This window comes from Anoplopoma fimbria, chromosome 18 (genome assembly GCF_027596085.1).
Source record: "Anoplopoma fimbria isolate UVic2021 breed Golden Eagle Sablefish chromosome 18, Afim_UVic_2022, whole genome shotgun sequence".
Taxonomy (NCBI): Eukaryota; Metazoa; Chordata; class Actinopteri; order Perciformes; family Anoplopomatidae; genus Anoplopoma; species Anoplopoma fimbria.
Genome location: NC_072466.1, coordinates 13,987,233 through 14,008,383, shown reverse-complemented (window position 1 = coordinate 14,008,383; position 21,151 = coordinate 13,987,233). Strand labels below are relative to the sequence as shown.

Sequence of the window (21,151 nt, the reverse complement as noted above, 5' to 3'; positions counted from 1 at the left end):
ATATACATTTTTGTTTAGAGCTACAGCTAGCATTTATTGACTCAGAGATATAAGCAGCCATTTAAAAGGTGCAAGCTGTTGTTTTTATTGTTTACTTTATTTCTCAACTCAGCACTAATAATCTAGTTAGAAAATGTGGCCATTTGTCTGGGTCAAAGCCTCTCTCTTCTTTAAAAGGAGAGTCCTCTTGATTTTTCTCAGATTATCAGTGCTTTCATTTTATCTCAGCTCCTTAAAGTTGTTTACTTTATCATATTGGTGCAGATTTTTACAACAGTATTTAAAAAACAGTAAATAATTGTCCAATCACACACAAAGTTCTCCCATCAGAGATAAATGTCACAATAAAGGCTGTGTGTATATGGCAGAATATGTGTGTGTGTGTGTTTCCCTCTCCCCTTACCTCCATGTAATCCCCTGTAGTGTGAGTTTTTGTGTGTGAAGGCATGTGTACTGTGTTTGTATAGTATATGTGTATGGTGTCTAGATATGTGTGTGTGTGTGTGTGTGTGTCCCACTCCACTCAGTGTAATCTCACGATTCAGTGGTTCAGAGAAAATCTCCCTCTTTCCAATAAACTCATTTTTTTCTGTCTTTCTCTCTCCGTCCAGCTCTCCCTCCCTCTCTCTTTCTCTGTCAACAATAAATGAAGTGAATGTTTGTAGTTCAAATTAAGCCTCTCGCCACACTCCATCAGAAAACTCCACGGTTACCACGGAAACGACAGTTTATCGCCGATGGCAACCGTTTCCGAAATGAGGGGCGTTTATTAAAAACAGGCTGCCACTCAACAATTGATTGCTAACTTGCTGGCTGACTGTCTGCTGGTGTCTGCTGCTCTCACTTAACTCTGTTTCTGATTTACAGCTTGTATCCATAAGATCAACATCATGTTTTTTTATTTTGATGTGTAGCAACCATCGGATACATAAGCCAGTCTGGGATGGAGCAAGATGAGGCTACTGACTTTGGTGGTCACCAGCAGTTTCCTCAAGCAACCACAGCAAGTTTGAATTTATCCATTGAAATATTTACTTGATAGATTGGCACCAGCCTTTGAATATACATTCATGATTCCCGATGATTTGATTTGTTGATCTCCTGACTTTTGGATGGATTGCCCCAATCCAGACATTCATGTAAACGTAAGGATGAACTAAATAGCTATTTTGATGTTGTGAATATTTCTTCAAACACCACAAGTAAGTCATTTTTTTTAAATTTTGCCATCAGTTTCAGCTTTACATTGTGTTTAGTGCAAATAAGCAAATGACGACTGTCAAAAATGAATAAAAAGAAAACCATCAAGAGAACAAGAAAGTTTAAAAGCTCTTAAAATGGTCTGTTGAATTGAGCTTCAAGTACTCTCCATTGAGACCCATTTACGTTTTTTTTACAATTTGGCACAATTGGCACCAAAAGTTAAACAAATGCATGTCAAATGATCTATTTGCGATTACTATTTTCAATACACACACGGATGTACAGACAACTATAATGTAATGGAGCGTCCTTTTCTGATTTCTAAGCAGATTTATGGATGTTTATTTGGCAATGGACATCTGAGACATATTGATGTCTTTGGAAAGTGTTAGACACTATGCATGATATCAATATGCTTTCCGTGTCTGTATATTATTTGACTGAGTTATGACACTGAGAAGAACTATGATTCTTGACTCAAATACTCACTTCTCTCCCTCCGCGCCCTTCTAGAGGTTTTTGAATCTAAACTATGTAAAATTCATCACACAATCTAGCCAATACACTTTCCTGATTTAATAACTAAACCATTTTTAGTTCCAGCACTTAACTGTGATTGTGCAATAGACATTTTCCAATATCCCCAAATAAGCACATCTGTCGTATCTCTGTAAACATTATCCCATCTTCTTTGTATCTGTAACATGGCATTTATTGACGGCCACCAGGGCTTTCTACTGGGCAGAAATCAAGTAAAATGAGATCTATAAACTTTAAGTATTTGAACAAGCCTCTAATTATCCATACATAATGATTAATGAAGAACATGAAGCTCGCAGCTTTGGCATAGTGCAGAGTCAGTTGTAGGCAGCCAGCTGTCAAATGTGTCGTCTCAGCAAGGAAGCTGGCACAGATATTGCAACAGTGTGTGTAGACCAACGGATAACACATTAGAGACAAGAGAGATCCAGACCAGAAACTACTTTTTAAACTTATTGTTCTATATATATTAACAACAGGGTTTGGACAAGTTGGATTTAAGAAATCCATTTAATTTCTATTTGAAGTCAGTGAAGCCATTTTTGTCTTACTCTTCTGAATACTTAAATCTATTTCTGTTAACCATAACAGTGACAGAAAAGAAGTACAAGAATTAAGATGTGTCTACTCACCCACATCCTGATGAGTCCTTGCGCCTCTGTGCAGGAGCGCGTCAGTCCGTAACAGTAACAGTTGCTGCAGCCAAGTGGGTTTCGTACAGACAACCCAAATGTTTCTGACTTACAGTGGTCACAGTTGTCTCCTTCCACATTTGCCTAAAATAACAAAAAATAGGCAAACAAACATAGTTGAGGAACATTTTCACATTGTTTTAGTAAAATCTGGTTTAGTGAAGTGGAGAAAGGAAGTCACGTGACGACATTGAAAGCAGCTAAATCCACTCAGCTGATAAGGACTAAAATTTGTCTGAAACTAATACAATACAGTGACATGGGCCAGTTATGAGAAACTAAATGTAACCTTAGAGAGCATCTAATCCTTAACTTCACTGCTTGAGGTCAGAAAGCAGATTACTCTTCAGGAAAGCACACCTGCATCAGTGCTTAGTGACTCTCTAAACCTCAAGTCAGCTTCAGCCGTTTATAGCCACATAGACATTGACATGGTTGTGATATTGTCAATATTATAACAACTGGCTACTACTTTAATTTGGACTGCGTCACATATTTTAGATATTAAAATACACCCATTATATGCGACACAGAAAATAAATGTTTCGCTGGTTGCATTATTATCTCAATGCACTGAGTTGTTTACATTTTGAGTAAATAAGCTGAGGGCTGACTGGTCTAAAATGGGATTGTGGACAGGTCTGTATATTAAGGATTCTCTCTCTGCTAAGAAAAGTCTCACAGTGCTGTCGACAAAACATCATCCAATTAATGTTGAGTTCTGTCAAAACATCCTGCAGGTTTGAGTTAGGACCAAGAACAATGTGAAGGGACCTAAAATGTCAACATTAGTGCACTTATTCGTTATGTCGAAAGGAGGTCATTATATTATTACTAGCAACTAATGATCACCAGTTTATTAAAAAAAAATTGTTCATTGAGTCTCACGACATCAGTCCAAAACCCAAAGTTATTTAATTCATGATTTAATAAAAACCTTCACATTTGAGAGGCTAGAATTATAATAATAAATTATTTAAACAATTATTCAATTATTAGAATTGTTCTGTCTCTCAACGTTTCAACACAAGTTATGACATTATACAAGATCCTTGCATGTTTATACTTAAAACATTGGGGCAACATCTTGATGTTTGGCATCTTAAATCTGGCCTTTTTAATTTTAGGGATATGTGATGCTATTTACGCCATTAAGAAATGCAGGTACTTCACATACTTCCATAAATAAATACAGACAAACAAGGTAACCAGCATAGCAGGTAACATACAGCTGAAATAACTGAAGATCCAATGTCTGTTTGAGTGACAGGCAGTCAAACTGTTCAGAGTGAAGATGACACCCAGTGATCTGAAGCCTCATTACAGGCCATGAATCTGGTGTGTGCATGTGTGTGTGTATTTTTGCACATACAATTTTGTTTTAGCATTTGTCGCTGTCTATGTGGGATAATGTGATAAGCAAGTGACAGCAGAGATGAAAGGTGTCTCCAGTCTAGGCGTGCCATATATTGAATATGTGCATGTATTTGTGTGTGCACGTATCTGTGTGTGTGTGTGTGTGTGTGTGTGTGTGTGTGTGTGTGTGTGTGTGTGTGTGTGAGAGAGCTGTGACAGCAAGCTATTGATGAGAGGCGTGCTTGTTGGATATACGACCCACCTGTCACAGTGAGGATGAGATGTGTAAAATATATGCCTTGTACAGTATGAGTGTACGTAGGGGAGTGTGTGTGTGTGTGTGTGTATCAATAATGATATTTACACCTATAAAAATCCAATAATGATATTTCTTTGGTCATTTTCTTTTTTGTTTTGATTACTAGTGTGTTACTGTGTGTGCTTGCATCCTGATTGTCAAGAACAAGGTAGAAGAGAGGCGATGACATCAACACACACACACTTATTTTTAGACAACATAGGAGAGAAAGTATGTGTGAATGTATGCATTAATCTATCTGTTTGTGTTTGCCAGCAAATGGAGGACGCCACACAGAGATGTATGTCTTACTCAGTCCTGAGACATTTACTAAAATAATTACACCTTGACAAACATGTAGTTTAAACACACACACATGCAAACACTCTCAATATATACTGATAAAGAAAAACATGTGCAGCACGTATTAAATCTGCATTGGCATATAAATCTAAATCATATCTTGGTAGTATTCAAAACCATAAATAGCAGTTGTTGTCTCAGCTTCTCACAAGTTACACACAGATATTTATATATTATTTACATAATTGAACTAGCTGCGTGTTGTAGTTCATACCAGTGTTGTGTTTCTACTAGAACATGTTTACAGGCTTTAATGTTAAAATATTTTTTTTTTACCAAACTGTCTGGCTGAATATACCTGTGTTCACTCTCTGTCTGAAACGCTCCGTTTAAGCGCCTGTCTCTTTAAGACCCCCTCCTAAAAAACCTGGTCTGCTCTGCTCTTGGCCTGAGAGTTATAAATTGTGCACCCTTGCAATGGGTAGTTCTCAAGCCTTCAGTGGACATGGGGTTGTTGTATTCTAATGTGTATGGATGTGACATAAGAAAGGGAGCCAAATCCGAATGGTTTGTTGAATCACAAATTTTCTGATCCAGGAAGCCCACAAAAAACTGACTGGATGCCTCACAGTTTGTGGGTTGATAGGCACTCCTCAAACCCAAATGTATGTACAAGCATCGAAAAAAGGAGTTTTTCATTATATGTCCTCTTAAAAGTACTACTTGAAGTGCATTGACAGAAAAGGGAAAAAATGATGTACAGAATTCCTCTTTAACATCATGTGGGAAGACCAGGTAAAAGAGTGTATTTTTGTGAATGGACGGTGTACCTTGCAGCTACACTTTCCGGTTCGATCTGCGCAGGCGCACACTTTTCTCTCCATGTCGCAGGTCTGGCTGTCCGATCCTGAGACGTTACAATCGCACTGGGTGCACTGTGGGAAACGTGGATGCAGACAAGGCCAAGCTTCTGTTATCGACAATATAACAGGCTGAGAGAGGAGCTAACAGAGTGTGTCCTAGTTTTATGCTTCACCAAAACCATTAAACTGCACTCCAAAATAAAAATGTTGGCATCATCTTCTCACTCCCATGTCAGTCGTAACATCACTGAAGTTCAGAAACACACCGGACACAGACTTATCCAGTTATTTTCCCCATTTGAGTGAAGCTACTTAGTTTAACATAAGTGTTAAAACTATTCACAGTTCTTAAACCTTGAATACAGGTGCACAACAAAGCAAATACCAAACATGCTATGCATTGTGATTGTATAAATTACCCTTTTAAAGTCAAAAGAAAGAGGGCTGCCTTTAAACTAAGACTTGAATGAAACTGAAGTTTTGAATAACACGGTGGATTTTTAAGGTGATCTGTTTCTTCAGAATCTGTTTTGTAAACAGCACCTATTATGAGTTTTTCCATTCTCATGTAAATTGAAATTACACATGTAACCAATATCTGGTAATAAATGGTTGTATAGCATGTTATTCATCTTTTCAATTCAAGTTGTTGAGGGATTATAAATTGCAGCTCTGCAGAAAAGTTTGGCTCTGGTTTAAAGATGACTTCATAGCCATATAAAACCAGTGGTGTGATAACACTATTAGGCTTCATCAATCAGGCATGGAACACATCCGTTTATTGAGGCTTTTTATGCTCATAAAATCCCAAATAACAGCACTGTCATGTCTCATTTCTCTCCCTTATTCTAGTCGAGTCACACAGACTATCAACTCCCAATGATCAAATCCCATCAGAGATTCTCTCCAGTGATAAAAGTGATAATAGCAATGCATTCAGATCACTCACCTGAGGAAAGTCTCTGTATCCAATTTGACATTCGTTGCATTTCTCTCCTCTGAAGGAATCGCGACACATGCAGCAGCCTGTGTTGATGTTACACTGCTGTGTCACTGAGCCGATCACACTGCAACCACATGGCTACATATACAAACACAAACACAAACACAGACATTATTTCTGTTGATCTTCATCAAGTACAATGCAAACATTTAAGGAACACTTAGTTTCCAAGACGTACAAAAGAATATTGTCATATCAATTTAGAGTTTACTCGACTACTATGAGGTAAAATATCTGTTTGCATGCCTGAAGCTCAGAGATCATAATTTAATTTTGAATCAGGATAGCTTTGTCCAAATATTGAACATGGGAAGGTACATGTATAGTACAGTATGAATAACTGGAGTGAGTGAGAGCACTTAAAAAGTTCCTCCTTCTAACACATAAGTGCAGTGGTAGCATAACGTTCTTACTAAAAACATTTGCTGAACAACATTGGATGTTATTACAATTGACAAATATCTCAAACAATGATGAAAACACAAAAGAGAGAACTGTTATGTGCGGTGATGGGTAAAAAGCTGCACAATCATAAGCTGAAAAGCTGTAAATGTCTATCTGGCGTAACGAGTGTGGTTGAATTTATATCTTCAGTTTTGAGTTAACTCCGTTCATAGTTTACAGTACATAAGGCTACACCATTATATACTGCAAAGAAGTTGATTTTCAGTGACATTTTATTTATTAATGTTCAATATGGATTCCCATCAAGTGTTAAAAATAATTTCTCTATTATCTCAAGCAAGTTAAATGTTTCATACTGAAGAATTGTTTTTCTTTTGTTATGTTGTTCCTTGCTGCTTTGCTTTGTTTTGTTTTATTTTGTTCTGTTGCCTTTAGCACCTTTTTATGTTTGTTTGGTAACAAGATTAGTTGTATCCCTCTATGTTGTCGTGATGAACCCTTCTGGATCAATCTGCTGTTAAACCGGTATACAGTGTGTTCATGTTCAAGTCTCTAATTGCTAATAGTCTATTGCCACCTCTAACAGTTTACAGATTTTGCTGCCCGGCGACCCTTTGCTGGGGTGGTTTTGGATCAGAGCAATTACTCAAAACACTTTGAACAAAGTTGTGGTAAAAAACAGAGAGGCAGAGGAAATGGGAATAATAGAGCAGGAAATACAGAAAGGATGCTGTGTAAAAAAACACAGTGATAATAAGAGTAGGATATATATATATATATATATATATATATATATATATATATATATATATATATATATATACACACACACACACACACACCCTTCAAGTGGGTTTGCTACTGTGCAAAACCCACTGGAAGATTGTGTGTTACTACACAAACTTTAGGATACACAAATGTTGCCAACTAACTGCTCTTTGTAAATCCAGTATTCAGCCTACCTGTCACAGTTCTTCCTCCATACTGTCAGTAGTTCCATACTCCCTGTCACTCACCTAATTGGCTCACTCTGTTCACCTGCCTGTCACTCTCTCTCAGTTCACTCCGGCCACTCCCAGTTCCACTTCCAGCTCACAGCCCAGCCCCCTCTCTCTCTCTCACCACACTCTCCCTCACTCAGCTAATCAGCCTCATGTAGTGCACCTGTCTGCCACACCCACCTCATCAGCACCACCCCTCTCACCTGCTCACTCTGCTGCACCTACACCCTGCAGTATAAATGCCCCACTCATTCACACACTAGCTGCCAGATCGTTCGTTGCATTTATGTCAGACCTTCCAGCAATTTCCCGTGGACTGATTTCCCGTTGCCGACCCTACCTACCTACCTACCTGCCTGTCTGTCTGGACTTCCCTGCCTTGCCTGTACTCCGGTCAACGACTCAGCCTTCTGTCCCCGACCACGAGTTTAGCCTCCGCTTCCTCTGGTTTCCGTCTGCCTGATCCCCTGCCTGTTTCCCAATGTGAGTCTGACCCTGCCTGTCTGTCTGCTGTGTGCTCATCTTTAAATAAAGCTCCAGAACTTTATCTGTCTCCTGGTCGTACTGCTTTTGGGTCCACACCACATCCGTGACACTACCTTGCATCCAGTTACGATATCGTGGCCCCAGTGGTTTGGAGCACAGTAGTCGCACCTCTCACCAATAGTGTTTGGAGGACAGATACACTGTCCTGTGTTAGCATCGCAGTTATTCCCAACATGACTGCACTGACAGGCTGTAAAACAGGAGAAAAAGTATGCATTAAATGCGGCAGACAAATCAGTGATTGTATTATCTTTTTTCTGTTATTTATTGCTTCTAGTTCTCAGCAGAACAAAAACACAGTTTTTGTTCTGCACCTTAAATGTTTCAACTTAAACAAAAAATAAAAGTGAAGAAGTGAAGAATATTTTTGATTGCTGTGAATGTTAATTTCAATTTATTAAGCTACCAAATACCTAAGTCATTCAACCCCATTAACCAGAAAAGACAATTGCCAATGCCAGAGAATTGTCTTTCTAGTTCAGTACACATGTCCAACTGAAGGTTAACGCTTGTGAAACCTGAATTCACACTCTAAGGTGTCATCAGCTAGTCATTTTCTGTAATTTAATTTATGAAAACCGCATGCATCATATTTGCATTCTGACTTGCCTGCAGTAAATTGCCCGGAACATCAAACACAAGTAACATATTATTAGTTACCTAACTGATGCACTCTGGTAGTGATTTTAGGATGAATCAGAGCAAGTAATTCCCATTCCCATCCTGTCTTTCTGATGCAAGACTTATTGTTATTCTTGGCTGTCAATTATGGTTGGCATCAATAATAAATTGCATAAGGAGATACATATGTGGGAAAAGCTATTCATAGTCCTACTTTGGGTGCGTGGATGCTTAATCCTCTTTGGGCAGCACAAGTTTGCTGCACCTGCGTAGCCAAGTTTTAAGGGCACAGGATTTTACAATTTGAAAATGTATTAATTTTCTTATTTAGTGGCTGGCTAGTTAGCTAGATAAAGTTAGCTTGTTAATTCCAACATGATTTCTTGCTGACGTTACACTGATTACAGAAAGTGGGCCGGTGGCCAGCGGCCTTTTTCAGAATCATGCACTGGCTGGACTTAAGGTCTGACCTGGAGGTGAAGTAACATTTAAAGTAGTCTTATATAACTTTTGCACAACAGCTGCCACTTTCATCTTGGAGTACAGCCTCTTACTGTTCTACACAGATTTTTTATTTTTTTTTGTTCACACATTTGTAAGAATAATTCCATCTCCACCTCCAACACATCCAATACCAGCATTCTGCAAGCTGGGAATCAGAGACATGCTGTACAATTTGGGTAAACCTTGACCTTTAATTTGAGGTGTGAGTACGGTCGTGTTTTGGTGTTAAAACCATGCTGACTTTGAATAGCCGCTACTTAAAGATGGGTTTGCAGAAAAACTGTGGAAATTGAATTAGCTTGAACCTCTGTCATTTTACTTCAAGCACTGATCATAACAGGGTAACTTGTAAAAAAAAAAGTGTTAACACAATGTCAATGAATATAAATCTGCTGTAAACAAAAGATAACTCAAGATTATTATTATGTTATAAGTCTAATTTGCATGAAGGCGGTCAGATACGATAACACATGCGCGCACACACTGTTTCAAACCGTTGAAATGGATTTCCCTGAATAATTGAGTACATTTGATAATTTAAATTAGCTCAGTAATTAAATGGTCATATTATTTATATTCTGTGTTAAACCTTTAAGATGTTTATATCATCAGCTAGTTTCTCTTAGTAACATTTCCACTGTCATGTAGATGCAGTTATTGGCCTTGATTCTCTAATTAGAATGTTATTTATTGCTTGATTCTTTCGCTCTGCCTTTCATTTGTTCCTTCCATCATCTTAATATATAATGTATGGATGGGTGCTTTGTTTATGTAGCTATAGCCTTTGCCAAGACGCATGTTTCATATACCTGGGGAAAATTGCAGAACAATTTATGAAACACAATGTAATGTCAAAAATACATGATAATCAATAGCAATGAAATCATGAGGTCTTCATGAAATGAAGTCTGAGTTAAATAAGACAGAAAGTTTGTGGTTTATGCATGAAACTGATAATATTTCAAACTAACAGATACTTGCTGTACAGCATAGATGCAAACTTTATTATGTGCATGTGAAACTGGAAAGGAAAAAAAAAGCCTGTGATGACAAAGTGTTGTATTTATGAATACAAAGCAGCACTCATTTCTCTAAAGCCAGCGGCTCACTCTCTTACCATTTTTGTCATATTTTTCTCTGATGTTTTTTGTGAAGAATTTTTAGCTTGGCCAGCTTGTGGGCAAAAAATTCCCCACGGTGTGAAGGACTGTACATCGTTTTTGAAATGACACAATACCCTTTTTAATGGAATTGCACTGCAGACAATTTGTGTAAACTTTAAATTAAAAAGAGAAAAGAGCAGCACGGCAGTTTAATAGGGACAGCATTTTGTGATTGCTGACATTACTTTCATTAAAAACTACAGTATAAACACAGGACACATCTAATTGCTTTGTCAGGGTTTCCAGTGGATGGAGCTGTACCTGGACTTTTGCTCTGTGGGCTGATATCACACTTAGTTTACTTTGTATAGAAACCCTCCCCTTTCTACCTCATTGTCTATGCTTACGTGTGCAGCCGCCCTCCTGGAAGTTGAAGAATCCTCGTGAGCAACGGTCACATTTGGGTCCAGAGACGCCCGGCTGACACCGACACTGACCGGATTCATCACAGTCAAACGACTTGGAACCAAATGAGTTACAGTGACACGGGACACACACTCCACCAGTGCCGTAAGTCTGTATCTGGAAAAACACAGAAAAAGACCAATGGGTTGTAAATGGAGTTGAGACTTGGTAGTAAAGTTAAGGTAAGAACAGTTACAGACACACTCAAGCAATTTAAAGACAAGACAAGGGGGTTATAATGACATGAGATGCAATACTTGTTTCCTGAGGATTAAATGAAATACAGAAGCCTTTTCTTTCTTCAGCTTAGAAGACAATTTAAGAATGCATTAGGGCTTTGAAAGATGTCTGGTAGTCTGAAAATTCCGCCTTGTTGCTGCTGAGGACACAATGCACATGCTTGTTGATTCTTAACTGCCAGTTTAGCTACAATATCCCAGCCAAGACAGTTTCAAAAATGTTTGAATTAGTTACAGTTCAGCTGAAAAAAAAGGCCATTTTGAATTCAGAATGTGGATAAAAATCATACACATCATGATCGACATCATTTGACCAAATCAGTAAAAACAAACATCTTATGTTACTTAAAGAGGTGACATTTTTCTAATAATGTCTCACTGTCACAATTACATTGAAATGTGTTCATAACAGCTGATTAGGTGTGTTTGCAGATGCATAACTGCTTACACTCAGCAAAGTCTTCAAAGGGAAATATCTTTCACAGAAAAAACCCCACTAAAACTGCTGTACCAAACACATGTGATACACACCTCCCTTTCCATGCAAAGTTAAAAAATGTGGGCCTCAAACCATCACACCAAAAACACAAGGTAAATCCTTGACACACATGTAAAATGTCTTTAAACCCATTCTTCAGCAACGCAAAACCCGACAATTTTGCACACCGTGTAAACACACCCATGCTACTTTAAACACACCATGCTGTGTGCGTTACCCCTGTCTTAGGCATGTATGCCCCCCTGGGACAACCCCCTGTGCGGGAGGACCCCCCCCATCTCTGCTGCACGACTTCTATGGGAACCCTCTCCACCGGCCTCCGGGTCTCCCGCCTCTCGTAACCCTGGCGACGCAGGTCACAGCGTTGGCCGACAAAGCCAGGGCGACAGATGCAGCGGCCCTCGATGTCGCAGCGCTGAGACATAGAGCCGTGAGGGCTGCAGCGACAGGGAATACAATCCTGACGCTCAGCATCCCACCAGCAATTAGGCTGGACCAATCAGAACGCAGAGGAGTGGAGGGGGACCAATGAGAATGAGTGAGCAGGACAAATAAAAACAACAAACTTAAAGTACAACAAGTGGGGAAAAAAAAGCAAAAGAAGAAAAAACACAACAAAGACATGTCTTTACTGTGGAGATAAAAAATATTATTTACCATCACAATAATCATTGTATTATTATTACAATTATAGTTATGTCAATAACAAAGTAACCAAAAACTTGACCATGGATGACCTTCATACTACCAAAAATATAAATTTACATTTTAAACAATAACTGTTTTGTGTGAAATTATTAGTAATATTTGCCCTAAAGAAAATGTACATGTCTGGCTTTGCCTATCACAACCTGCCTATCAATAGCTAACATAGCAAAAACTGAAGGAAAATCGAAAAATATACATAACAAATTGATTTCTGAAGGATACTGATGACAATGACTCTAATGGTCTCTCTATTCCCTTAATTCTTGAGTAAAACAGTACTTGAAGTGAATTAGAAATAGAAGGAACATAAATCTGCTTTGGACCAACCTGGCACCATATTTCTGGTTAACTTAAAATCACATGGGATGTAAAGCAATGAGGGAAAAATAATGTGTAGTTCCAATAAAGTCATTGTCACAATAGATGTAATTGGAGACCACAGGTAGTTCATCCCGTACAGATTGCTATTGCAAGATTACAACAACAAGAATAAAGGGTAGAATTAGTGCCACCAGGGGAAAAGGAATAAATAAAAAGCCCACAGAAGAATGGCGCCAACACCAAATTGGCAATATCTGTAAAGTTTATTGGCATCTGTCAAAATACTTACTATGCACTTGTCACACTGTTGTCCAGCCACATTTTGTCTGCACTGGCACTGTCCAGTCGCCTTATTACAGACCTCAGATACAGAGCCATTATTATGGCACTGACAGGCTGCAGGAGAGGAGAGGAGAGGAGAGGGCATATTTTATCAATAATCATTTCTTAATGGCAGAAATTCTACACAAGTACTTGTAATAATAAATATTGGTTTGACAATAACACAAGTTGGTGAGTGAATGCACTTCAAATTACTCGACTGGATAAGCTCTGATCCTGCTTAACGTCTTGTTCAGGATTAGCTGTCGATATGCATTTTTATATCCTTCTAAATGAACTTTAGAGAAAATCATCTCTTCCACAAATAGATCAGTCTAGTAGTTGATTTGAGCCTAAAAAAGCAAAGCTGCAACAGAGGACACAACATTTTTTTATTTATTTGAGAATGTAGATTTTTCCTTTTTGCTTTGTAGAAAATCTGGTGTCCAGGTTTGTGCAGGAGGAGCATTGGTCAGCACTGCCGCCCAACAGCAAGACAATTCAATCCCCAATCTGGACAGGGCCTTTCTGTGTGGGGTTAACATGTTTGGTGGTGGGAGTTTCCTCCTGTAGCCAAACATTTATCTGCTCAGGGCGCTGTGAATGGGGTGTGTGCGTCAGGAAATGGCCTCCGGCATAAAACCAATGCCAAATCAAATGTGTGAATCAATAAAAAAAAATCCCTAAAAATACAAGGCACGAAAGACTAACACTTCATTCCCTTTTGTAATGACAGTACATTCAAGGAAACTTCATAAATCACATCAAGATTCTCATATCTGCCTCGTGTCTCATTTCTCTGGCATTGAATTCACGGCCTCTGTCGTGTGTGTGTGTGTGCAGTTTTTATGCTTCCTAAATGGGTTATTTACGGAAATATCAATACCCATTCCCACATATGACCTTTTAAATCTTTTTTTTCTCTCTCTCTCTATCTGAGATACTGAAACTTTATTAAACTTGTTTAAATCCTAAGGGAAGGGGGGGAAAAAAGACACTCCCACACATGACAATCAGACCCTTAGATTTACAATTAAAAGCGTGAACATCACAGCTCCCATCTGGTGGACGGGCTGTCAGAAGCTCACATGCATACACACATACTGCTTATGTACAAAAAACAACAAAAATTAGTAACACACATCACATAGCTTAGATACGTGCAAACTTGTCGCCTGTTTTTACCTCCTGCCTCTACTGTTAGATGTAAAAGAGACAGAAGGACAGACCTGAGTGTGGGATGGGAAAGTGAGATAGAGAGAGGGGTACAACAGATGTCCACACACACGATCACACACAAATATGCAGAAACACACATACTGCAAAACATACATAGATTTCTGCTTCACACACAAATGCAGAGAGGCATGCGTGACCCTGCCCCCGCACCTCCTCAACCACACACATGCAGATGTACAAACACGCACACGCCTGTGCAAATATACATGTGTCTCTGTTTCTCACACACACACAGACACACTCACATTCACACACAGTCTCTCAGCCCCCTAGCTTCACCCTTCGGGGACCATCTGGACTCCGTTCTGTCAGTTGTTACAATGCAAGCCTTGTTGTGGGATAAAATGTTGCATTTTATATTTTCAGTGCTGGCCTTGACGGCAGAGATAAAATTTGAAATACATTATGTACTGTTAACAAACAATCCACAATGTGTGTCGCTGAAAAGTCCAGGTACTACATTATATATTTGGTAGTCAGCAAATTGAGTCCAAACTATAAATCAGCATTAAAGTGGGAAATGTCTGTTAAAAGCATGCTGAAGAGATTTTGTGTTTAGAGGCCTTGAGGGAAAATAATAAGATAAAAGATCCTTTATAAGCTTGATAATTTTGTTTGACCACTGTATGAAGGTACATTTGTTGTAAAATGCAAGAGGTTGTGGATCTGATGTGAGAACTTGTAGAACAAAAGTCTGAAACTTAAACTATACTTCAATGTTACCTTTGTATAATTTGTTCAAACACATGTGAGCTGAATATGAAGTAACAGAAAAAAATATACCTTATAAAAATTAACATAAACAGTCTAACGCTTGTGCGGGTGCTTTGATAGGGTTTTAATGCGGTGTTATACATAAAGCTGCCCCTATTTACTTCCATTCATAAAGACTTATCTTCTATTTATACAGTTTTTGATTCTTCTTTTACCGTCGACACGTGCAGAAAAACAAAGTAAAGCATTCAAGGTAATATGGGGTAAGTAATTGATATACAAATAGCCATTTTGTGGGTGAAGTAGTCCTTTAACAAGCAGTCAATTCCCTCAGGTTGTGATTTCATAATTTTTGTCACTAAATCTGACCATGTCAAATACTGTGTTACAGTATGTCAAACCTTTTAATTGTGCTACTCCTTTTTTTCAGGCCTACTGTATCGGTCCAATAGAAGTTCAGAGCCTCAGCAGAGTAGACTGCATCAAACAGTCCACTAAGAGTGATAAACGATTCCCTAAGAGTTAATAAATCTACTGTATGAAGTATCTATGAAACATTCATTTAAGAGTCAGACGAACAGAAAGCATAATTACATTATTGAATTTACACATATCTGATTTGTACCAGTGATTAAACAAATGCGTGAGAGTGCAATTCCCACATCTTTAACACAACTTGAAAACGACTTTTCCCCATGTGAGAAATGGTCTGAGGAGTTCATTTTCTCAAACAAACTGCTTGATGGTCAAATCAAACCTTTTTCAAACCCCCGACTGAATTAAACTGAACCACCATTATACAGAGACACAGAATGGCTGCGGCGAAAATGCCCGCAAATGGGAACTCTGACATCAAAAGAAAAAGTAAAGGATTTTTACAGTCTAATCGTGCACAAATGGACTCGGCATGAACTCTCCTGCTCCACTCAATAAAATTCATTAAGACTGGGAGCGATAGGGAGAGCGAGGTAGACAGAAGGAGAGACAGATAGACTGGCAGAAGCAGAGAGAGAGAGAGTGAGTTGTGTTTTAATAATTCCTGGTGGTCATTCGCACAGGATCAATAACAACCCTCCAACTCCAAGACACGAGCAGCCGATCAGCACTGTAGGAGAGCAATAGATCAGGCTGATTAATCAATAACCATTTAGCTGGCTGGAGAGGGGAAACAACTTCAGAACAATGAACTATCAAATACACATTAATACCCCCCGTCAGGCTGTCTACCCGCTTCTGTGCTTGTCTGAGTGTTTTATCCGTCTATTTATTGGCCTTGCCTGTCTGTCTCGCAGTGAGGCGTCTCTCTGCTAATCTATGTCTTTCTGCCTGTCTCGCTGCCAGTGCCACTGTTTTCGTCAACAGCACAGGTTTAAATGAAGATCTTCACAAACATGAGCCATCTGTATGTCTGTATTAGCTGCCATCTTTCTCTCCTCCTCTCTTGTTCAGTGACTTTTTTTTTTTTTTTTTTTTTTTTTTTTTTTTTTTTTACAGGTATAGTTTTTTATTCTCACTCAAACACAGCTGGCAGTCAGTGGGCCGCTCCGACATCACACCTCCTACTGGCGCAGCTGCTTGCCAAAGAAGATTCTCAAACACACACACACACACACACACACACACACACACACACACACACACACACACACACACACACACTTCACACACTCCAGATGGTGTATCTACTCAGTGTTTTAGTAAAAGGATTAAAAGGTATCATTTAGCTAAAATTGAGTTTCATAGAGGAAATACTACTGTTCAGTTAAAACGCCCCTGCTGAGACTGCAATATTGGCGTTTCCCTCTTAAAGTTCCCATGTTCAGGATTGTTTTTAATCTGATTATAGCATCACTTGTATATAGAATATCTCAAGACCAATCAATCGATATGTTAGTTTTACCCAATTAATTATCAGTGTGCCAGGATTGGCCCGTGGGGATGGAAGGTAGTGGCGTGCTGTGTCTTTTTTAACACTACCACTACAAGTCACTAAAGTTATACAATATATATGTCATCTTACAAATAGCTTTACAGTTAGGATGTTGATACTAAACAATGTCTGATTTGTCCTATAATCAACTTTAATGACATCATGCCTTGTTGTACATGTACAACAAGGCACCATCATACTGGGCTTTAAAGGGAGCCTGTGTAACTTTAGCTGAACAGCTGCCTCTGTGGGCACACAAGGGGCAATTACAGAATAATGCTAAATGCAGTGTAAGAATTGCACAAGCAGCAAAGAGTAATAAAGTCAATGAAGTGACTTAACAATGACATATATGTAATAAAATCAGCCACCATGATAAACTGGTCATACCAGACCAAGTAAGGCTGCAGCAACAAACTCTTTGCATACATTTAATTGAGCAAGGGTGTGCTTTATCACTTATGAGGACAACTTTGAATTTGTTAAAGTTTGAATGTGATGTTTTCTCTAGCAGTCGCTACATAACGCCACTTTAAAAATAAATGTACTACAGCATATGGGTCTAAAGTTTACTATAATGTTATTATCCGTTGGAGTATTTTATTACTCATGTTTACATTTTACGTTTAGGGACCAACTAACTTTCAAAAATGACTCAAAGATGTACGACACTTTATATATTTTTGATGCTTGTTGTTAATCAGTTTACTTACGCTGGCAGTTTTTCATTGTGATGGCATCTCCATAGTAACCGTCACTGCAAGTGTGGCAAGACGCGCCGCCATAACCTTGGCGACAGCGCAGACACTGGCCCGTGATTGGATCACAGCTGCCAGGTGTGGATAGGTCCAGGTTGCCATGGCAATCACAGGGCTGGCAGGATCTACCTGGCACATTGGGCTGGCCGTAGTATCCGTTGGAACATCTAGGAGGCAGCAAAGAGACACACAAACAGTGAAATAATGCTGTTTCATATTTGACGTACTGTACACATGATCTGCTTCCTGGAAAGTGTTCATCTGTCAATAATATTAGGATATTTTGAATATTTTGATGGTACTAGTATGTATTTGGTAACACAAATTGCAGAAACATATCAACACAGATAGCTGCATGCTATATAAAGGTGTATGCAGGGTTTTCTAATTCATGAATTTGGTCACACTCAAGGCAAAAATGGCCCAAATTAGATTTTTTGGTGCATATGTGACTCAGATCTGTTTTTTTTCATGACCATGAAAACAGCACAAACCACATGGAATCTGATCTTTTCAATTCTGATTTGGGCCACTTTCATATGTGGTCCTAAATCGGATAGAGGTCATATTTCTTGTAATGCGACCTCATACTGAAGTCATATTTATGCCTCTTTTACGCCCCTCTAAATCAATTCGTCTGAATTCTGCGCTGACGGGAGCAACTTGGTGAATATAGAAACAAGGAAGACAACAGTAATGGATGTAGTCAATTGAGGAACAATGAGACGTTCGACTTCATTAGTATTTGTGTCTACAGGACCAAGACCAGTTCACACAAGAATCTGGTATTGGCCAAATAAAAAAGAAGGCCTGCAGTGTGTACGTAGACGTAAAGACACAAATCTGTCACATAAAGAATGACTTGGCTTAAAACTGTTACTGCGCAGCCTTCCTCCAAGTTTTCCTTTTTCTTCAAACAAAAACTCTTGCTATCAGTATAATCTGAAAGACGGTAAAATCACATAAAACTCAAAACATAGGCCCTTTAAAGACCCTCAACAATTGATCACCATCCCATCTGGTGTGCTTTCAAGTTGTAGCAGGAAGATCCTTTTATTCCTGTTTTTGGGTTGGGATAATAGAGCATCAGGTTTTCTTGAAAGAGCGGGTAGTTCCATAATATCTATTGAAAAAACAGTTCTGCTCTGCTTTCATGTAGAAAATAACACTTGAAAATGCAGTTTTCAGCTCTCAGGTCTGCGAGAAAATACACAGTGGCCCACTTTGTCTTCTTTCTTTTGTATCTAACAACTCTCAGATTTCAGCAGGTAAATATTATCACAATATTGTTTACCTCTGTTTGCAGCTTGTATGACAAGAACATACTCATCCCCAAATACAAGATCACTAATTACAGCAGGTCTCATCCCACAAGAGCTGGCAACCGATATCCAATCACAAAATAAACAAGCAATAAAGCTCATCTAGCGGAGTCCACGGGAATCATCAGCATTGTTACGGGTGTGTCTTTGACCAGCGAGACTGCTCAGCTCAAAACTGTTGTATAATTCATATTAAACACGCACTCACATCAAATACACACACAAACAGACAGACATTAACTCAAAGATATACACACAGAGAGCTGGAGGGCAACAGAGCCAAAGCAAACATCAACAAATATGAAATGAGAGTTTAGAAAAATAAGCTTTAAAAAAGATGGAGATTTTATGTTTCAGGCAATTAGTTTCAAATAGGTGTATTTGAGCAGTCTGTCCAGGTTTTTCACTAAAAACCTATTTACTGAACTGAACTATTGTTTTAAACCAGCAGCAAGAAATAGCTGAATACTACTCCTGCTAATGTGATGCAATGATACACATGTCTTATTCTCATCTGTTCATACACTACTTTTTATCCGTAGAAATATTTAATATTTGTGTTGTTAGTTATTGATTTGGATAAAAAATAAAATACTTAGACTTTTATGTTGTCAATTTATTTGTGTTTAGAGAGAAAAAGTGAAAGAAATGCCAACATGAAAAATAAAAAATCTTCCTGATTGGTATCATTCATGGAACCAAAACATTGTAATTATTGTCAGCACCCTCAAGCAAGGACAAGAACTTATACATGTGTGAACTGTTACGCCATTCCCAGATTTGCAGTTCTGCTTTTCAGCCTCTTTTGCTTGATTAATAATAATAAGAGGAAGTCCGGATGCTGTGAAATACATTAACCTGAAAGTGCTGCGCCGTGTCAAGAGCCACTGAAACCAAATAAAACAGGACTAAGCTGAAATAAAGCTCTAAAGGCTAAAAAGGGAATTGAGATGAAAGAGGAGAGTGAGAGCAAATAGAAGAGAGAAGGGAGAGCAGGAGAGGTCTTCACATTGAAAAGAGAATTGAATTTAGATAGCGGGGAAAGAAAGGAAAGAGAGAGAGACAGAGAGAAAGAGAAAAAGAGAGAGAGTCAAGAGCAGCCAGCCATTATTACCACTGACCCTTCCTGGTACTCAATAGAACTAGTTTATTAGCTTCTGTGTGTGTGTGCATGTTGCTGAAGTGTGTGTGTGTGTGTGTGTGTGTGTGTGTGTGTGTGTGTGTGTGTGTGTGTGTGTGTGTGTGTGTGTGTGTGTGTGTGTGTGTGTGTGTGTGTGTGTATTTACAGTTGTGTGTGTAGCGCTACAAGTACATTCCTCTGGACAAGTGGAGAATTGTACAGGCAGCAATCTCACTTCTTAATAGTTTTTTGCAAGATTTATTCACATTTTGAGGTTTCTATTTTATTTTATTATATTCTGTAACGTACTGTGTGTGCATGTGTGCGTGTCGTCACTTAGGCTTGAGGAGGAAGTGAAGGTATTTTTAGTTGAGAATCCCGAGAGTTTGAAGGAGATATATTGGGGGGGTCAGACACCTGGTCAAAGCCTTCAGAGTGTACAGGAAACGGACGGTGAGCACCAGTGGTAGAGTTACAGGGGGAAGAGAGGGGTCGGGATCCTAAAAGCTATCTTCTTTTATTTTTAGTGTCTTTAAATGGGGAGTTGGTGCCGGGGGATGACAGGCTCTGCTCCTCCCTCCTACATTTTCTTTCATAACGTTCAAAGCATTTGGAGATGAACTTGCTCTCTCTGAGTGCCACTGTATATTTCCCGTTGAAAGCAGAAATTGGGGCAGGTTGTTTTTAGGAAGTAAAAAGGGACTATAAAAATATAAATAACCATCTTGAAGTTATTTTGCAATTTACTTTTAAATGTATGTGCATTACAGCAGGGAAATGAGATCAAATAATGTCTTGTTTTTGTTTGAGTATAAATACATTTTACAATTTCCATTAGTCAACCATGCTGCCACTTGAGGCTGCCAAAGCACAAAGTTCCATCAAGCAGGTTAAGATCTTAGTACATTCAAAGAGCAATCGTGACTTGCTGCATTCAGTCAGTGAGTGGAGCTATGGAAGTAATGGCACTTTTCTCAAAAAAACAGCCATTTCAAATTCCCATCTCTACTTTTATCTCTAAATTGAAGTCCTAAAAATAATAAACTTGAAGAAGTAAATTTAAATAATGTCTGTTAA

The 21,151-nt window shown here is 38.7% G+C and overlaps 1 protein-coding gene across 1 annotated transcript in view; it reads right to left on the bottom strand.

The window, feature by feature from the left end:
- lama2 (laminin, alpha 2) overlaps window positions 1–21,151 on the bottom strand; it is a 168,761-nt gene that overhangs the window by 64,261 nt on the left and 83,349 nt on the right. Inside the window, exons 21-28 of the mRNA XM_054619092.1 lie at window positions 17,588–17,799; window positions 12,960–13,066; window positions 11,859–12,131; window positions 10,846–11,020; window positions 8,264–8,400; window positions 6,205–6,336; window positions 5,223–5,327; window positions 2,376–2,519 (exon numbers count right to left, since the gene is read on the bottom strand). Coding sequence (XP_054475067.1) covers window positions 2,376–2,519; window positions 5,223–5,327; window positions 6,205–6,336; window positions 8,264–8,400; window positions 10,846–11,020; window positions 11,859–12,131; window positions 12,960–13,066; window positions 17,588–17,799 — 1,285 coding nt within the window. The remainder of the gene's footprint in view (window positions 1–2,375; window positions 2,520–5,222; window positions 5,328–6,204; window positions 6,337–8,263; window positions 8,401–10,845; window positions 11,021–11,858; window positions 12,132–12,959; window positions 13,067–17,587; window positions 17,800–21,151) is intronic.